The sequence below is a fragment of the Mastacembelus armatus genome, chromosome 1 (assembly GCF_900324485.2).
Source record: "Mastacembelus armatus chromosome 1, fMasArm1.2, whole genome shotgun sequence".
Taxonomy (NCBI): Eukaryota; Metazoa; Chordata; class Actinopteri; order Synbranchiformes; family Mastacembelidae; genus Mastacembelus; species Mastacembelus armatus.
This window is the reverse complement of record NC_046633.1, coordinates 23,756,109-23,773,584: the sequence shown is the minus strand read 5'-3', so window position 1 is coordinate 23,773,584 and position 17,476 is coordinate 23,756,109. Positions and strand designations below refer to the sequence as shown.

The 17,476-nt window shown below is 40.2% G+C and overlaps 1 protein-coding gene across 1 annotated transcript; it reads right to left on the bottom strand.

Moving 5' to 3' along the window:
• Positions 1-249: 249 nt before the first annotated feature.
• Positions 250-6,214, bottom strand: LOC113128830 (butyrophilin subfamily 2 member A2-like). Its single transcript, XM_026304421.1, has 8 exons — positions 6,098-6,214; positions 3,994-4,064; positions 3,559-3,897; positions 2,887-3,213; positions 2,203-2,310; positions 1,013-1,057; positions 862-909; positions 250-555 (listed from the first exon to the last, which is right to left on the bottom strand). Exons 2-7 carry the CDS (start codon positions 4,058-4,060, stop codon positions 863-865), a joined length of 933 nt encoding a protein of 310 aa, XP_026160206.1. The 5' UTR covers positions 4,061-4,064; positions 6,098-6,214; the 3' UTR covers positions 250-555; position 862.
• Positions 6,215-17,476: the final 11,262 nt, after the last annotated feature.

Here is a 17,476-nt window from a genome sequence, read left to right as displayed (position 1 = left end):
AGAAAAGTTTCTCCCCTCACTAAAACAAAATAAATCCTTCCTTTCTGAACTTCCTCCATTGGGTTATTTGCAGTTCTGCAGACACTTCCGATACAGCTTTATGGCAAATCTGAACTCTGGAAGATTTCGATCACATTTGCCACAGTTGTCATCCACAAGAAGCTAATTATATTTATAGTAGGATTTACTGTCAGTCATATTAGTCTGTGGATCCCAGATGGTGCTGAACTTGAGAGTTAGGCTACTTCATAGAACACACTTTTTTTCCTTTTAATCATACCATTTTACAATTTACAAAGAATTAAGGCACTTAGAACAGTACATTATCCTGGTTCATGGTGGTAAAGACTATAAGAGATCACAGGAACAAAAAGACAAAAATAAATAAAGACATACAAAAATAAAAACATACAATAAAATAGGAAAATTGAATGTGAGAGTCTATTTTTAATGGCATCAAGTCCAGTAAAGAAAAGAGCTTCAGCACTTTTTAGCCTTATAGTTTATAAGAAGCTTGAGTTCATTCTTTCAGTTCTCCTTGTGGGCCTTTGTCATCTATAAATGAAATGTTTTTAAACAGAATCAAATTATTTAGTTATCAATATACACAATGTAATATGTCACCAAATGGCTGAGCATTCATACACAAATCTTTATTTAGATTCTTGGACAGACCACTCTCCAACCCTGACCTATCATCTGCATGGACACATATTATCCTAAGGTGTTTACTGTCTTCTCCTCACTATCCCAATAATATTACCAGTTACATTAACCTAATGAGACTTTCAGCTTCATCAGATTAATCATTAACCAGTTGAAACTAATCATTTCAATTGTTTGTGAAAACATTGCAATTACCTCAGATTTTGCCGCTTTGGCAGTCTTCATTCATTCCCTGACGATCACCTGAAAAGAGTCAATACCAAACAATGAATTAAATACGGAGTGCATGTGAAAACAGTGACAAAAAACTGTATTAGTGAGTCAACATGCTGAGATTAAGATGTACCTTTCTCAGCATCTTGTTCATATTTAGCAACTTGTTGATGACTTCCTGCAAGAAATTAAAGAGTTAGAAAACCATCACAACATTAAGCAAGTTCATGCAAGAATAGACAGTGAGTGTCTCAAACATGAGTCAGGTTAGGTTGTGATTCAAATACAAGTGAAATACAAAATGCCCAGTGTAAAACATGTGACTGTACTTCCGAGGACACATTTAAAGGCAGAGGAAAGCCAATATATTCTGATGCCGTGTTAGTGCAGAGACAGTGAAGTTTCACGTGCTCCAGTCAGGAGCATAAGAAGGATTTGTTTCATGTTATCTCAGGCTTTGAGGCCACTGACTGTTGGGTTCAAATATATTTATATTTAGAAAATGCAGGAATTAGTTCAAGTCTATGGAGGACTTCTTGTTTGGATCACTGTTCATTGAGCTCCTGTCACCTATCAAGCACCCAAACCCTGTTTTTAACATTGGTATTTATTCGACTGGGTTTGAACTTTAACAGCAAGTGTCGAATAGCAAACGCTGTAAATGTTTGATTGTACTGTTTCATAATTGTCGAAAAGTGAATTTGGCTTAGATCCACTGATCCAGCACTTCTGTCTGGCATATTTGCTTTTTGTGCAAAGAAGGTGGGGATATGTTGGGCCCGGAAGCATCACACAAATTAAGTCTTTTCCTAGAGAAGGAAGGCTGCAAGGAGGAGCAATAACATGGCCACTTGCCAGGCGTTTTTTTCCACCTTCCATTATTTTTGCTTTACCAACTGTATTACTACTTTCTTTTAGCTCTAATTGTTTACACAATGTCAGTGATGAAATCCCATGTTTGTGTTACAAAATACAGTACCATCAGAAATTAATATTATGATCCAATATCACAGTTTAGCATAAATTACTTTCAGTAAAACTGTAGCCCACTGCCCTGTACCATTTATCACAGTTTGTCTGTCAGAATATCAGAGCCCTCAGACAAACTGCAGCTGAACAATGTTGTTGCTTTTGTCATGCAAGTCCCAAGGAATAAGCTGGATGTTACTAAAATGGTGGCCTTGATTAAAATAAGAAGGACCAACCACCACACACCAGCAAAATCTGTAAATATTTGATTGTACTGATTCATAACTGTTATGTGATTAATGAAAATTATACTTAATTTGACTAAAAACCTAATTGGAGGCTGTGGGTACTTACGTCTAGATCGCCTTTTACAAACCAGCAGCACAATCAGCAATCCTACTATCAGTGATCCGATGACCACCAGAGGAGCAACAGCTTTGGAGGATAATGTGTCTTTTTCTTCTAATGAAATAAAACAGAAAAATAAGTATTTACTGTTCTAATACTGAAGTGAATAAAGATAAAAGTGCTTGTAAAAACAAGGTATGCATGTACTGGAAATTCCCTGTGTAATATTTTAGCAAAATACATTCACTTTGACACGTTGTTATTGTGAAGTGTGTATCAACCATCTGCTGCACAAATGTTGGTTGTCTATCTAAGCATAAAACAAACATACTTTAGTATTGTGGAGGAACTAAATTGCTGCTAGTCTACAAATCCTCCAAGTTTTCTGAAGAAATCTATATCCAGCTACTGTTATTTTAGTGGTTCAACAGTCAGGTCTGTCTGTTTTACCTTCTAGGCCAACAAAGCTCCTTTCAGCCCTTTATGACCCCCCACAGTGCAAACAAGAAACATGCACTAGTTGGCTCTGCTTCCTCCAAGTTGAGCAATCCTAGTGTTTATGTAATAGTTGTGTTGCTTCAAATTCTGGGTAAATCATGACTTTATATGTAACTGTGGCTGAAACTACTAAAGGACATTTCATGCTGTGCAGCAGGACTGAGTGATTGGTGCTCAAGCAAGGACACATACCTCCATTTCCTTCATGCTTTTCACTTGTCACCGGTATGTTAAATGTGGTCTCAGCCTCTTTGCCTCCACTGGCGTTGAACACCTGGCAGATGTACTTGGAGAAGACGGATCCTTGCAGCAAAGTCAGCTCGCTAGAGAGTTGAACCAGACCACTTGTTGTCTGCTTGGCCTCCATTTTAGCGCTTTTTGTCCAATCTGTGTTGTACTCATCAAACCAGCGAATTTCACCTTTTGGGTAACCACCATCAGATTTACAGATCAGGGAACCACCTGTGTTTAAAGTGATTTTCTCAGGAATGGAGCTTATAGTTGGCACTTTGTATTTGGCTGAAACAGGAAAATGGAAAGCAAATATCAACAGGCTGAACAAATTATTTGTTGAGGATGGTATTTGACAAGCACTATGAAGTACAACATGTGTTAAGTAAGATAAATGATCAAGACACAGGCTAATGTAATTATTTCTGGATGTGATTATTTGTCATACAGAAACTGGAAGTAAGTAAAGACAGTGAACTGACACTGGAAAATCCCCTGACCTCTAAACTATTTTCATTCCATGAAAATTAGCAGAATTTCAAATGAGTTTACAGGGTTGGTTCTTAAAATATCTTTTTTCTCTCTGTACCGAATAAAATGTTTCACTGATCAGCCATGGCTGGAGGATCTCACCTGTGACCTTAAGGTTGGTGTCACTCATGTCATCACCAGTGTTTCCGATCACCATGCATGTATAAGCGCCACTGTCCACCACCTTAGTGTTGGTGATGAGCAGAGATACATTCATGTTCCTGTTGTTCCAAGATGGTTCAGCAAACTGAAAGTCAGGATGTGATGTAATTTCTTCTTTGTTAAACATCAGGACGGGTTCATCAACTCCCTCTTTCTTCCAAACAACCACCCGGATCTTAAAGTCTGATACTTCTTCTGCATGTTTGACATTACAGTCCAACAAAGACTGCTGGCCATACTGTCCCACGCTTTCAGTCATGCATTGCACTTTCACAAATGCTGTAGAAAAAAGAAGGATGATTTAAGTGGATGAGAGATAACATCTGTGACATCAGCATTTCACACTAGAAATTCTCCGATTATAGTAGATTTTACCTGCATTTGCACGGATTAAGATGACAAATACAATTGAGCATAGAATCCCAGTGGAGGCCATGTTCATTTATCTGAAACAGTAATACAAATCAAATAATAATAATAAAATTAACTATTTGATGTGACTATCAGCCAAAGTCTAACATATCTTAACTCATAAGAATCTGTTTTTGTGAAAGAGATGAGGCATGTGACATAAAACAAAGACCAACTCCACTAACAATGAACACAGTAAGGCAATAAAACATTAACCTTCAGGGAAACAATAGAGGAACTATAATTATTATCATCATTAGTAGTAGTAGTAGTAGTAGTAGTAGTATCAATAGTTATTAACTAAACTCTGCACAGCAGTTTGACTAAAGAAGATAACTAGCAAGAAGTGTGAAAATAATTTTGGAGTTATTAGTTGTACCTGCAGTGCTACCTTGGTTTAACCTATTTCTCATTTTTTAAACTATAAAAAATCCATTAACAGAGTTTTTACAGAATGATAAATGAATTGAAAAGAAAAAGTATTTTCCTCCTTTCACTGAAAACAACTTGGTCTTTCAAAATATAAAATTTTGTGTATAGTTTGTTATCATAGATCAAAAACTTTCAGTTTTTAAATCTGATCCTGTCTGTAAAAAGGAATTATACTGTATGTTTCAGTCAAAAAGAAAACGGCACAAAAAAAAAAAAAAAAAAATCGACCAGAACAAAGTAAGTCTGAAGATTTGCCTAACATGGATAAGAAAAAAAATAACATAATCACCATGATTCTGGTCACAGTTATCTAACTCTATTACTCATTAACTTCAGAAACATGTTGCATTTTTTGAATTTAAAAAAAAAAAAAAAAAAAGTCTTGTCATGTGGTGCAAAAACCACCACTGTAACAAATCTTGCACATAACATGTTTTTGATCCATGTTGATTGCTCAAATTCTAACCATTCCCATAAAACGCATTTGGTTCTGTCTGCCATCTACACTTGGGACCCAGGAGGGTTGTAAGTGAGTTTGTTATTCAGGACACAAGACAAAATAAGCAAAATGGAAAGTGGTTTTTGTGACTTGCATTCTTTCTAAACCAGCACCCAGGCTGCTCCAGAACAGGAAAATTTGAGTCCTTGTCAGGAATTATAAACGTACAGTCTAAGTGTAAAATGTAAAAATTATGGACCAATGTGTTTTTATGCTACCTCAAAATTTTAAAATTAAATTATTTCCAAGTACAGAATTTGCATTTCTATTTGGGACTCCTCCAAACTTTTAAAGTTAAAACACATTTTTTCTCATCCAGCAGAGTGCAGTAGGACAGTAAAATACATTTTTTACACAGTCAAAGCATCGAATATACACACTGCCAATAGATTTTGTTTAAGGCTTTGACTGTCAAAACAGTCATGCAAAATATACAACTGCGGCAAATCGAAACAACGCTGCGTTTTACCGAGGGCATTTGAACGCCACACTTGTGACAGAGCAAAGCCTGAATTTTTACCAACAACAACACCACAACAATCTCTGTGTTAATTACTTTAAACATAAAATACAACATAAGCGTAGAGCATTTACCGGACACTCACAGCGTTACGTTAACACAACACAACACACACACACACAGCGTAACCATGACGCTGTAAACACAATGTCTCAGAAAGTCTTATTATATGAAAGATACTCGAAATCTAAACAACAATAATGTGATTTTATAGTCACCGAACTGATACCGATGCATTTCTGGATGGGTAGATTGTTGACTGAGCTCAGTATTTTCTTTTCTTTTTTACTTTCGATTTTATCTATAGAAACGCATGTCCGGTTAATAAAGTGCGTTGAGTTTTGTCAGATGAGCCGATTAAAACTCAACAGACTCCATTAAACAGACTCGTACCAACATTTCCACCACACTGTAACGTTACAATTCTACATTTTGACATGAAATATAGAAATAATCTCTGAAAGAGTAGGACAAAAGATGGCCTCGTCACATTTCCGCGTTCTTTTTACTGGTCCAGTCAACAAACAGGATATTGACAATTGTCAAGTCTCTAAAGAAACAACCCCGACAGCCAAAACGGTAGTGATACCACAGTCTAAGCCTGACCCCGTACCAACCTCTCAAAGCAGGAATATCTGTCTCGAGTCCACTTCACCAGGCCAAAAGTCAGCTCACCCTCCCAGACTAACGTCACACGGTATTGGGTGCGTTTATGCTGAGCTCTGCCTAGACCTCGGGAGCGCGCACGACCAAACCGAAAACTCCCAACTAATGAGTGGAGGGAGGATGGAGGGTGCAAAAATAATGGAATATAAATAACAAATGGCAGACTCCTCAACTTTTGGCAAAGATGGGTGATGCACTTATAACCAGACAATGCAATGAGCGAAACACCACAATGTGTTGCCCAAAATCTCAACGGAACCTTCGCTGTCTACATCACTGTTCTTGTCACAACTCCACAGCACTCTGCCTTTCCCCATTACTCTCCGATCCACAGGCTGGTCACAACTCAGTTTGAGGTTCTGTGTTCAGCACTGTAGTATTGAATCCTGTTAACACCAACACCATTATTCAAGCTTCCAACATGTGTTTTGTTGTTCGTTAAACTGCAGCCAGTTATATTCCCCTTGTCTCTCTCCCTAATAAGCCTACCTGAAAGTCAGCAGCCACTTTCTCTGGAAAACATAGAGCCAATATTTTACATTGACACTTGCATAGCAGTACGTGTAGCACATGGAAGCAGCTTTCCTTAACGGTGACTGTATTGCATTTGTATGCATTGCAGTACATTTGTGCAGTAATAGTATGGAGACATGAATGTGATTATTCTTATGCCAGATGAAGACATAAATTAGGTATCACTGTGCAGGACCCACCTGTTAATCTGGTGAAGTATGTGACCTAGACCTGTAACATCTGAATGCTTTGTCTTTTACAGTCCTCTTACAATGCACAAAACAAACAGACAAATAGACCTTAGGAGAAAGACACAAAGTGTGGCCATTAGCTGTGAATGTAACTTCAGGGTTAGACCTTGAGATGTTTCCCATGAGATTACACCATGAACACAATCGCAGTAATCAGACATTTCTAAGAGGGTCTGAAGTGAACGAAATGAACGTTTACGTCTCCACACTTGAAAACGCTTCGGCTATAAATGGATTAGGTACTTCTCTCTGAATTATCAGTCACTACAAGAGTCCATGCATGAAGTGCAATTCATTATTCATATGTAAAATAGACTTCGGGTAAGTGTTCTCAATATCCAAGTCTTACCTTAGACAATGAAATAAGGATAAAGGAAGTCAGGGGCCGGGGCCAGTCACTAGGACTTTCACAGTAGAAACCCTGATAATTTTATGACAACAGTCTCGCTAACTCCTGGACACTTCCACCAGCAGCTGGTCTCGGGACACACACGGCGATTTTTAATGAACCAGAACCCAAACATTTTAAATCCTCGGACGGAGACGGACAGTGTGAGTCTACACGGTGCTGACACACACACCGAGCCCATGCTAAGGTACGTTAGCCATTTAGCTGTTAGCTTAATCTTGCCTGTTTAGCTGCTCATCGGTGGTGGGAAAAGTACTCAGGACAATTAAAGTAATAATATCACAGTGTAGAAATACTCTGCTACAAGTAGTGATGGGCAAATGATACCGAGGCTTCGGAGCTTGTGTCACTCTTCCTGAAGCGGAGTGATTCGAAACACTGTGTCGAGGCTTGTATCAAAACACCAGTGTCACGTGACTGATGGCGTCATCACTGTTTCGCTTTGCGCTTCATTGCTTCAAAATGTTTCAAAGCTTTTCATTGGCTCATAGTCTTTCAGTGTGTGTCATTGGCTCATAGTCTTTCAGTGTGTGTCATTGGCTCATAGTCTTTCAGTGTGTGTCATTGGCTCATGACAGCTTGACAGGTTTGACAGATGTGAGTGGTTTGGTGCCATACCAGCTATATAAGACGCATCATTCTGCTTCAGGATTTGGAGAGTGAGAGTATTTTGGCAAGTTTCACGGCGAGTCCCACCAATAAGCGACGTTCTAAAGTTTGGGATCATTTTGATCTCAAGAGGTCTGAACTTTTATTGCTGTCATGGGATTGAAACAGTGCCAGTGCTTCATTCGTGCTCTTTAGAGGTTGCTATGGCTTCAGTTGTCCACCAGATGTCACCGTCACTGAAGTCTCGAAGCTTTGAATCTTTTTCGGCACAATTGTCAGGAAAGCCTCAGTGCTTCATGAGGCTTCACTTGCCCATCACTAGCTACAAGTTAAAGTCCTCCATTAAAATGTTACTTGAGGAAAAGTACAAATGCTTATGTTTTGAAGCTGTTACTTTTTGTACTTAAGTGCAGAACTTGAGTAAATGTACTTTGTTACTTTCCACCACTGCGGCTCATTATCATCAGGACTTTTTAAATACTTGAGAGTTTTAACTTTAGTTTATCCCACACACAGTATGTTTCAGTTAGCCCAAACTTCAGCTGCCATGAGGCCTGTGCTAATCTAAAACTGTTCTGCTATCTTTTAATTTATTAAAGCTACAGGCACTGAACAGTTTTAATGGCTGCACCATACTGATATATGTTTTTATGTTGCACTGATGCTATGTGTGTAATGTTACATGGTTGTTTTCTTTTTCTAACACATTTTGCTGTTTGACCTCTACTTCTCTCAGGTCATAGGTTCCAGTGCCTGTAGCCCTTCAATGTGCATGTAGCCACCGGTGTTGAGAGTCCAGCTTTGTCAGCAGTGAAGGTCACGTACCCCAAGACAAGACTGCAGATGGTATTTGGGCGACAGTGTGAGGATGAGATAAAGCACAGCTAGAGCTGATGAGTGGGCAGCACCAGGCCCATGAAGCTGCTTTCACTAAACTTATTGAGTCCTGGATTTCAACAAGTGCATTACATGACCTGAAGTCCTGGTGAGGTACAGCTCCTGGCAGAGGGTGTTTGATAAGAGGGCTCTTCAAAATCCACATACAGCAACTTAGAGAATGCATAGACAGAGGAAGAGCACCTGAAAAGGAGACAGCCTGTTGGCAAACACTACACTGAGGCCACATACACTCATGCAACATAAATGTACTGTTAAATGTAGTGTAATGTTAATGTACTGCAGGACGAATGATTGTTCCCACAGCTGGAACATCTGGTAAATTTATTTTTAGGCACATCCTATCAGCCCTAAAATTGAAAATGGAATATAGTCCAGTATAGTATTAAAATCTCCCACTAAGAATAACATGATTGTCACTAAATATGGTAACATTTGAGATAATTGGTCTGAAGTCATTGGACTGTTTCCATTAATCATCAGTGGTTCAATGAAATAGAGCTCTAAAGACTCGGTGCAAAATTAAAAGTAGTTGGTTTAAAAGTAGTGTAGTTTATCATACAATGCAATGTTGCACACTTCCATGAGTCCATAAGTGTAATGGAACAAGGCAACTAGATTTTCTCACATTTACTGTGCTATATTTTTATTTCATTACAGGTACAATGACGGAGCCAATGTTGGCTCAGTGCTGCCGATCACTGATTGGATGTCGTCAGTGTGTAAACATGATGCTGCAGGCAGGAGATTCATGTGCAAAGTGCAGAGGGTACCTGTCTCCTGAACGAGTTATTCAAGTGGCAGGACTTTCAGAGGTCCTGCAGTTGGTGAACAACCTACAAACTGCTGATTAAAACCCTGGTTCTATAAGTCATATGGGGATTTGTTACACAAGACTTAACTGCCGTTCTTTTAAAATGTGTTGGTTTTACCACTTATTGGATGTGCTAGAGCTACTGCATGGGTTATTTGTGAGTTAAACTCAGGTGTTAAACTGTTACTGCAGATTTGCGCACTACATTGACATGTCCCTACTTTTTCATTTTTTATATCTACATTGTTCAGTAGAAAGTATATTAATAAAATGCTTGAAGCATACAACATGCACAAGCCTCCCTTCACATTTTGTGTTGAAATAATTTCATAATATATCACCGTTCTGCTCTGCGACCTGAGTGATTACTTGGCTAGCAAGTTTCATTCACCAAATCTTTATAAATGTACAAAGTGTTTCATTTGAACTGCAAAAATCATTTTATCCTCAAATACACACGAACAGATTAGCAAGCAAGCTAATGTTAGCTAATGTGTTTGCTGACAGTCGAGCTAACAGTATGGCATCAGCTAATGTTAACATTATATTAAGAGTTAACATTAGCTATATCACGACATAAAAGTAGGCTCTAAGTCATATTAATAATTATTATTATTGTCAGGAGAAAGACATTTATCATCTTATTTAAAAGTTGCCGTGACTTTGTAGTTTTGGTGATGATGAATTGATGATTGGCATCCTTTTTTTTGTAAGCAATTTTATTGGATATCAAAGGTTGTACAAAATACAGACCTACATGTTTAATTTCCAAACACATTAACATTGAATGTTTGAAACATTTAAACAAAAAAGAAAAGTTCTGTATCGCTAACAAAAGGTGAAGCTAGAAGGTTTTTCTAGCTCTAAAGTGGAATTTTCCATTAAGGTTATAGCTCTGTGAAAAGATGGGCTGAAAAAGGTTGCTGGATCATGTGGACCACTTCAGGCTCACATATCATATCATCACATATTTACCCCAAGGGGATGAATGCTGTTTTATTATTACTTCAAAACGTATTAATTCAAATATTGGTGACATTCGGTTCACAATGCAACCACAGGGGGCCACAATCCAGTGTCTTCATGTGCCAGTCCCAAGTCCAGGTAAATGCAGAGGGTTGTGTCAGGAAGGGCATCCGACATAAAATTTAAGCCAAATCAAACATGTGAATCACAAATATGACTTCCATACCAGATCGGTTGCGGCCTGGGTTAACAATGACCACCACTGGTGCTGCTGACCTACAGGGTGCCAGTGGAAATTGGACTACTGTTGGTCGAAGAAGGAGAGGAGGAAGGTGTGTTCATGGGCAAAGAGAGAAGAGGAAGGGAAGGAGTGTAGGACTTAGAGTAGGGACTTTGAATGTAGGGACTTTGTCAGGGAAAACTAGAGAGTTGACTGATATGATGGAGAGAAGAAAGGTGGATATCTTGTGTGTTCAGGAGACCAGGTGGAAAGGTAGCAAGACCTATAGATTAGGAGCAGGATTCAGGCTGTGTGGATGGAAAGAGGAATGGAGTAGGACTTATCCTGAATGTTCTGGAGGTGAAGAAAGTGTCAGATAGGGTGATGAGTCTGAAGCTGGAAGTTGAAGGTGTGATGTTGAATGTTGTCAGTGGTTATGCCCCACAGGTAGTATGTGAGTTAGAAGAGAAGGAGAAGTTCTGGAGGGAGGTGGATGAGGTGATTCAGGGTATCCCTAGTGGTGATTGGGGCAGACTTCAACGGACATGTTGGTGAGGGAAACAGAGGTGATGAGGAAGTGATGGGTAAGTTTGGTATGCAGGACAGGAATGCAGAAGGACAGATGGTGGTAGACTTCTCAAAAAGGATGGAAATGGCTGTAGTCAACACATTTTTCCAGAAAAGGGAGGAGCATAGGGTGACATATACAGTATTGTTCAAAATAATAACAGTACAATGTGACTAACCAGAATAATCCAGGTTTTTAGTATATTTTTTATTGCTACATGGCAAACAAGTTACCAGTAGGTGCAGTAGATTCTCAGAAAACAAACAAGACCCAGCATTCATGATATGCACACTCTTAAGGCTGTGCAATTGGGCAATTAGTTGAAATGGGTGTGTTCAAAAAAATAGCAGTGTCTGCTGTTGACTGTACAAACTCAACTGTTTTGTACAAAAAAAATGGCATGTGCAGAAGAGGTTACAATTTGCCAAAGAACACATCAACTGGCCTAAAGAGAAATGGTGGAACATTGTGTGGACTCATGAGAATAAAATTGTTCTTTTTGGGTCCAAGGGCCATAGACAGTTTGTGAGACGACCCCAAACTCTGAATTCAAGCCACAGTACACAGTGAAGACAGTGAAGCATGGTGGTGCAATCATCATGATATGGGCATGTTTCTCCTACTATGGTGTTGGGCCTATTTATCGCATACCAGGGATCATGGATCAGTTTGCATATGTCAAAATACTTGAAGAGGTCATGTTGCCTTATGCTGAAGAGGACATGCCCTTGAAATGGTTCTTTCAACAAGACAATGACACCAAACACACTAGTAAACGAGCAAAGTCTTGGTTCCAAACCAACAAAATTAATGTTATGGAGTGGCCAGCCCAATCCCCGGACCTTAATCCAATCGAGAACTTGTGGGGTGATATCAAAAATGCTGTTTCTGAAGCAAAACCAAGAAATGTAAATGAATTGTGGAATGTTGTTAAAGAATCATGGAGTGGAATAACAGCTAAAAGGTGCCACAAGTTGGTTGACTCCATGCCACTGTCACGGGTCGGCTGGATCCACCTCCCTGTCAATCACAACGAGACACCTCCCCGGAGTATTAGTCACTCATTTCGCACACCTGCTCCTCTTCACGCCAGCACAGTTAAAAGCACCTGTCTCACTCAGTTCCATGTCCGATCTCGTTAGAGAATGCCTGGACTTTGCTCGACAAATACACCCTACGGAAAATGCCTTATCTGCTCCTTACCTGTTCCTGAATCCCACGCCACGCCAGTTCCTGCCCGCTGTTCTCTCTGCTTTCCTCCTGTCCCCTGCACCTCTCAGCCTCTCCCAGGGTTCGTTAATAAAGGGATTGAAATACGACCCTACTCTGTGTCCGACTGAATCCATAACAGCCACACAGATGTGAAGCAGTTATAAAAAACTGTGGTCATACAACTAAATATTAGTTTAGTGATTCACAGGATTGCTAAATCCTAGAAACAAAAACATTTGTACAAAATGGTTTTGAGTTTGTACAGTCAACAGCAGACACTGCTATTTTTTTTAACACACCCCTTTCAATTAATTGCCCAATTGCACAGCCTTAAGAGCGTGCATATCATGAATGCTGGGTCTTGTTTGTTTTCTGAGAATCTACTGCACCTACTGGTAACCTGTTTGCCATGTAGCAATAAAAAATATACTAAAAACCTGGATTATTCTGGTTAGTCACATTGTACTGTTATTATTTTGAACAATACTGTAAGAGTGGAGGCAGGAGCACACAAGTTGATTACATCTTGTGCAGACGTTTCAACCTGAAAGAGATAAGTGCTTGCAAAGTAGTGGTTGGGGAGAGTGTAGCCAGACAGCATAGGATGGTGGTGTGTAGGATGACTCTGGTGGTGAGGAAGATGAAGAGGACAAGGGCAGAGCAGAGGACCAAGTGGTGGAAGTTGAAAAAGGAAGAGTGTTGTGTGGCTTTCAGGGAGGAGCTGAAACAGGCTCTGGGAGGTCACGAGATTCTTCCAGATGACTGGGCAGCTACAGCTAAAGTGATCAGGGAGACAGGTAGGAGGGTACTTGGTGTGTCATCTGGGAAGAGGAAAGCAGATAAGGAGACTTGGTGGTGGAATGAGGAAGTTCAGGAGTTTGTTAAGAGGAAAAGGTTAGCTAAGAAGAAGTGGGACATTGGGAGGACAGAAGAGAACAGACAGGAGTACAGGGAGATGCAGCGTAAAGTGAAGGTAGAGGCGGCAAAGGCCAAACAAAGGGCATATGAGGATTTGTATGATAGGTTGGACACTAAGGAGGGAGAGGTGGATTTGTACAGGTTGGCGGGGCAGAGAGACAGAGATGGGAAGGATGTGCAGCAGGTTAGGGTGATCAAGGACAGGGATGGAAATGTGTTGACAGGTGCCACAAGTGTGATGGAAAGATGGAAGGAATACTTTGAAGAGTTGATGAAGGAGGAAAATGTTAGAGAGCACAGAGTAGAAGAGGTGACTGTTGTGGAGCAGGAAGTAGCAAAGATCAGTAAGGATGACGTGAGGAAGACATTGAAGAGGATGAAGGGTGGAAAGGCAGTTGGTCCTGACGACATACCTGTGGAGGTATGGAAGTGTTTAGGAGAGGTGGCAGTAGAGTTTTTGACTGGGCTACTTAACAAGATCTTGGAGAGTGAGAGGATGCCTGAGGAATGGAGGAGAAGTGTACTGGTGCCCATCTTTAAGAACAAGGGAGACGTGCAGAGTTGTGGAAACTACAGAGGAATAAAGCTGATGAGTCCCACAGTGAAGTTATGGGAAAGTGTAGTGGAGGTTAGGCTGAGGTCAGAAGTGAGCATTTGTGAGCAGCAGTATGGTTTCATGCCAAGAAAGAGAACCACAGATGCAATATTTGCTTTGAGAATGCTGATGGAGAAGTACAGAGAAGGCCAGAAGGAGCTGCATTGGGTCTTTGTAGATTTGGAAAAAGCGTATGACAGGGTGCCGAGAGAGGAGCTGTGGTTTTGTATGAGGAGGTCTGGAGTGGCAGAGAAGTATGTTTGAGTGGTGCAGGACATGTATGAGAGCTGTAAGACAGTGGTGAGGTGTGCTGTAGGGGTGACAGAGGAGTTCAAGGTGGAGGTGGGACTGCACCAAGGATCGGCTTTGAGCCCCTTCTTGTTTGCTGTGGTGATGGACAGGCTGACAGATGAGGTTAGACAGGAATCTCCGTGGACCATGATGTTTGCAGATGACACTGTCATTTGTAGTGAGAGCAGGGAGCAGGTGGAGGAAAATCTAGAGAGGTGGAGGTTTGCTCTGGAAAGGAGAGGAATGAAGCTTAGCCGCAGTAAAACAGAGTACATGTGTGTAAATGAGAGGGACTCAAGTAGAACGGTGAGGTTTCAGGGCGTAGAGGTGAAGAAGGTGGAGGATTTTAAGTACCTAGGGTCAACAGTCCAGCGCAACGGAGAGTGTGGGAAAGAAGTGAAGAGACGTGTGCAAGCAGGTTGGAACGGGTGGAGGAAAGTGTCAGGTGTGATGTGTGACAAAAGAGTGTCAGCAAGAATGAAAGGAAAGGTGGACAAGACAGTGGTGAGACCAGCAATGTTGTCTGGTTTAGAGACAACATTGCTGGCAATGAGTGGCACTGAGAAAAAGACAGGAGGGAGAGCTGGAGGTAGCAGAGCTGAAGATGTTGAAGTTCTCTCTGGGAGTGACGAGGATGGATAGGATCAGGAATGAGGACATCAGAGGGACAGCTCATGTTAGATGTTTTGGAGAAAAAGCCAGGGAAGCCAGATTGAGGTGGTTTGGACATGTTCAGAGGAGGGACAGTGAATACATTGGTAAAAGGATGCTGAGGTTAGAGCTGCCAGGAAGGAGGCCTAGAGGAAGACCAAAGAGGAGGTTCTTGGATGTAGTGAAGGAGGACATGAGGATATTTGGTGTGGGTGAGGAGGATACAGAGGATAGGGTTAAATGGAGGCAGATGATTCACTGTGGCAACCCCTGAAGGGAACAGCCGAACGGAGGAGAAGAAGAAGAAAGTGACATTCGGTTCACACCCTGAATAGCCCATGCTGACTGTGCGATATGTTTCCCTATGATTATCCACATTTGTTTCATAATATTTGGGACATATTCATCATTTACCCCATGAGCCACTGGGCACATCCAGATTAAACATTGACAAAGTCATGCTTCTTTTTTTTTTCTTTTTTTTAAATGGCTCAAATTTGATTTAACCAGATGCCGCATGGGCTATAGCCACCCCATGGATGATCAGCCCACCAGCAAAATGCCCAGTAGCCTAGGCCAGATTGTAAGTCCAGCTCCGGACAGTATACACACTTAAAAATTCTATATACATTCATATCCACCACAAAACAGACAACCCCAGCACATATACACAAACACCCACACACACTCATAGACATCCCTTTTCTACATCCGCTTACTGAGCTTAACCTTTTTTTGACATAAAATGTAAAATCTTTGTTAATAATCAGTCTTTTCCTTGAGTAACATATTTTGTATGGCCACACAATTAGGACACAATTATACACAAAAGCCTTATCAAGAGAAAACAGCCAAGTGAGTATTGCATATTGCCAGTTTGCAAATTTATTGTTCAAAACACACCTTCACACACTATTCTATTACATCTTGCTTTAAACTTTGAATACAAATACAATAATAAGGTTGACCAGCAGATGTCACTATTTTTAACTGTGTCAAATCAACACAGTTACTTTATCTTGCCTTGGTTTCTCCACCATTACAGGTTATATAACAGGGATATTGCAGGCACAAACAACCAGCAATCATGAAGCAATGAACTGGAAACCAGGGGAAGTGAAGTTGCAGGTATTTATACAAAGTCCAGGTAATCAAACACAGGTGAAAGCCCATGAGGTAAACAAAACCAGGAAGTAAAGGAGGGGAAGACAAAGAGAAATTGGGGGAAGTGGGAAAACTAAAATTTAACAAAATAAATAATAAAATAAATGAAAGGTCTGGGGCAGGAAGTTTACGTGAGTCATGACAATGTCCATCTTATCATGGATATGTATATATCCATAAGTAGGCTACATGAATTGGACATTATCTGTGCAATGTAAACTATACTGGCATTAATGATTCTGATATAAAGAGGAATGACATAGTTTTGAAACATCTGGCTTCTACATATTCCACTGCTACAGCATTAGATTCATGATGTGGGCCTCTTATTGTACGCATGACTGGATTCTCAGAAAGTGGACAACATGTTTATTTATTAAAGCAATCTAAACTTCCTTCCTTTTCATTTCTCTGCACAGAAGATGGGTTTAGTAACTCAGTGTGCAGACTGCCTTTTAATACAAGCTCCAACATTTAGAAATGATTCCTCAGAATCAACATCCCCCCCATTAGTTATTTACAACAGGGACATTCAGAGAACCAGTTGTAACAATCAGTCTTGACTGTATGTTTTAGTTGTAGCACCTGACACAATGCTTCAGTTGTTCACAGGTAAATGCCTACAGTACATGTGTTTAATCTGCTGTCTCTGCACACTGTGGTATACCTACACATGTTCTATGCATATACATTCAAATATTCTGTAATCTGTTGTGAAATTTTCACAATAATTTGTCCAAGAGATGGCAGGACTGAGATCTATTTAAGCTTTGCATTGACTGAATACTGCAATATTCACCAAATGTACTGACAGTGGTGGAAAGTAGTTACATTTACAGGACAGTACAATTTTAAGGTATTTGCAGTTTCTGCAACTTCCTAAATTTCAGAAACATGAATAGTTTTACTCCACTACAATACTTTAATTTTAGTTACTGTTCAGAATCAGATGAATAAACAAAATGATGTATGATCATAAGGTTTTCTTCATTTTAGTAGGGAAAAGGATTTAAAATGACCTAAACCTTTACACAATAATGCATCAAGTATAACTTAACTTAATTCCCTTACTAGTCCCACAATTACCACCCTAGAGCACACACACACCCAGAGCAGTGGGCAGCCAACACTGCGGTGCCCGGGGAGCAGTTGGTGGTCTGGTGCCTTGCTCAGGGGTCTCACCTCAGTCATGGTATTGGGGGTGGACAGGGCGCTGGCTATTCACGCTATGCACTGCTTACCAAATTCCTGC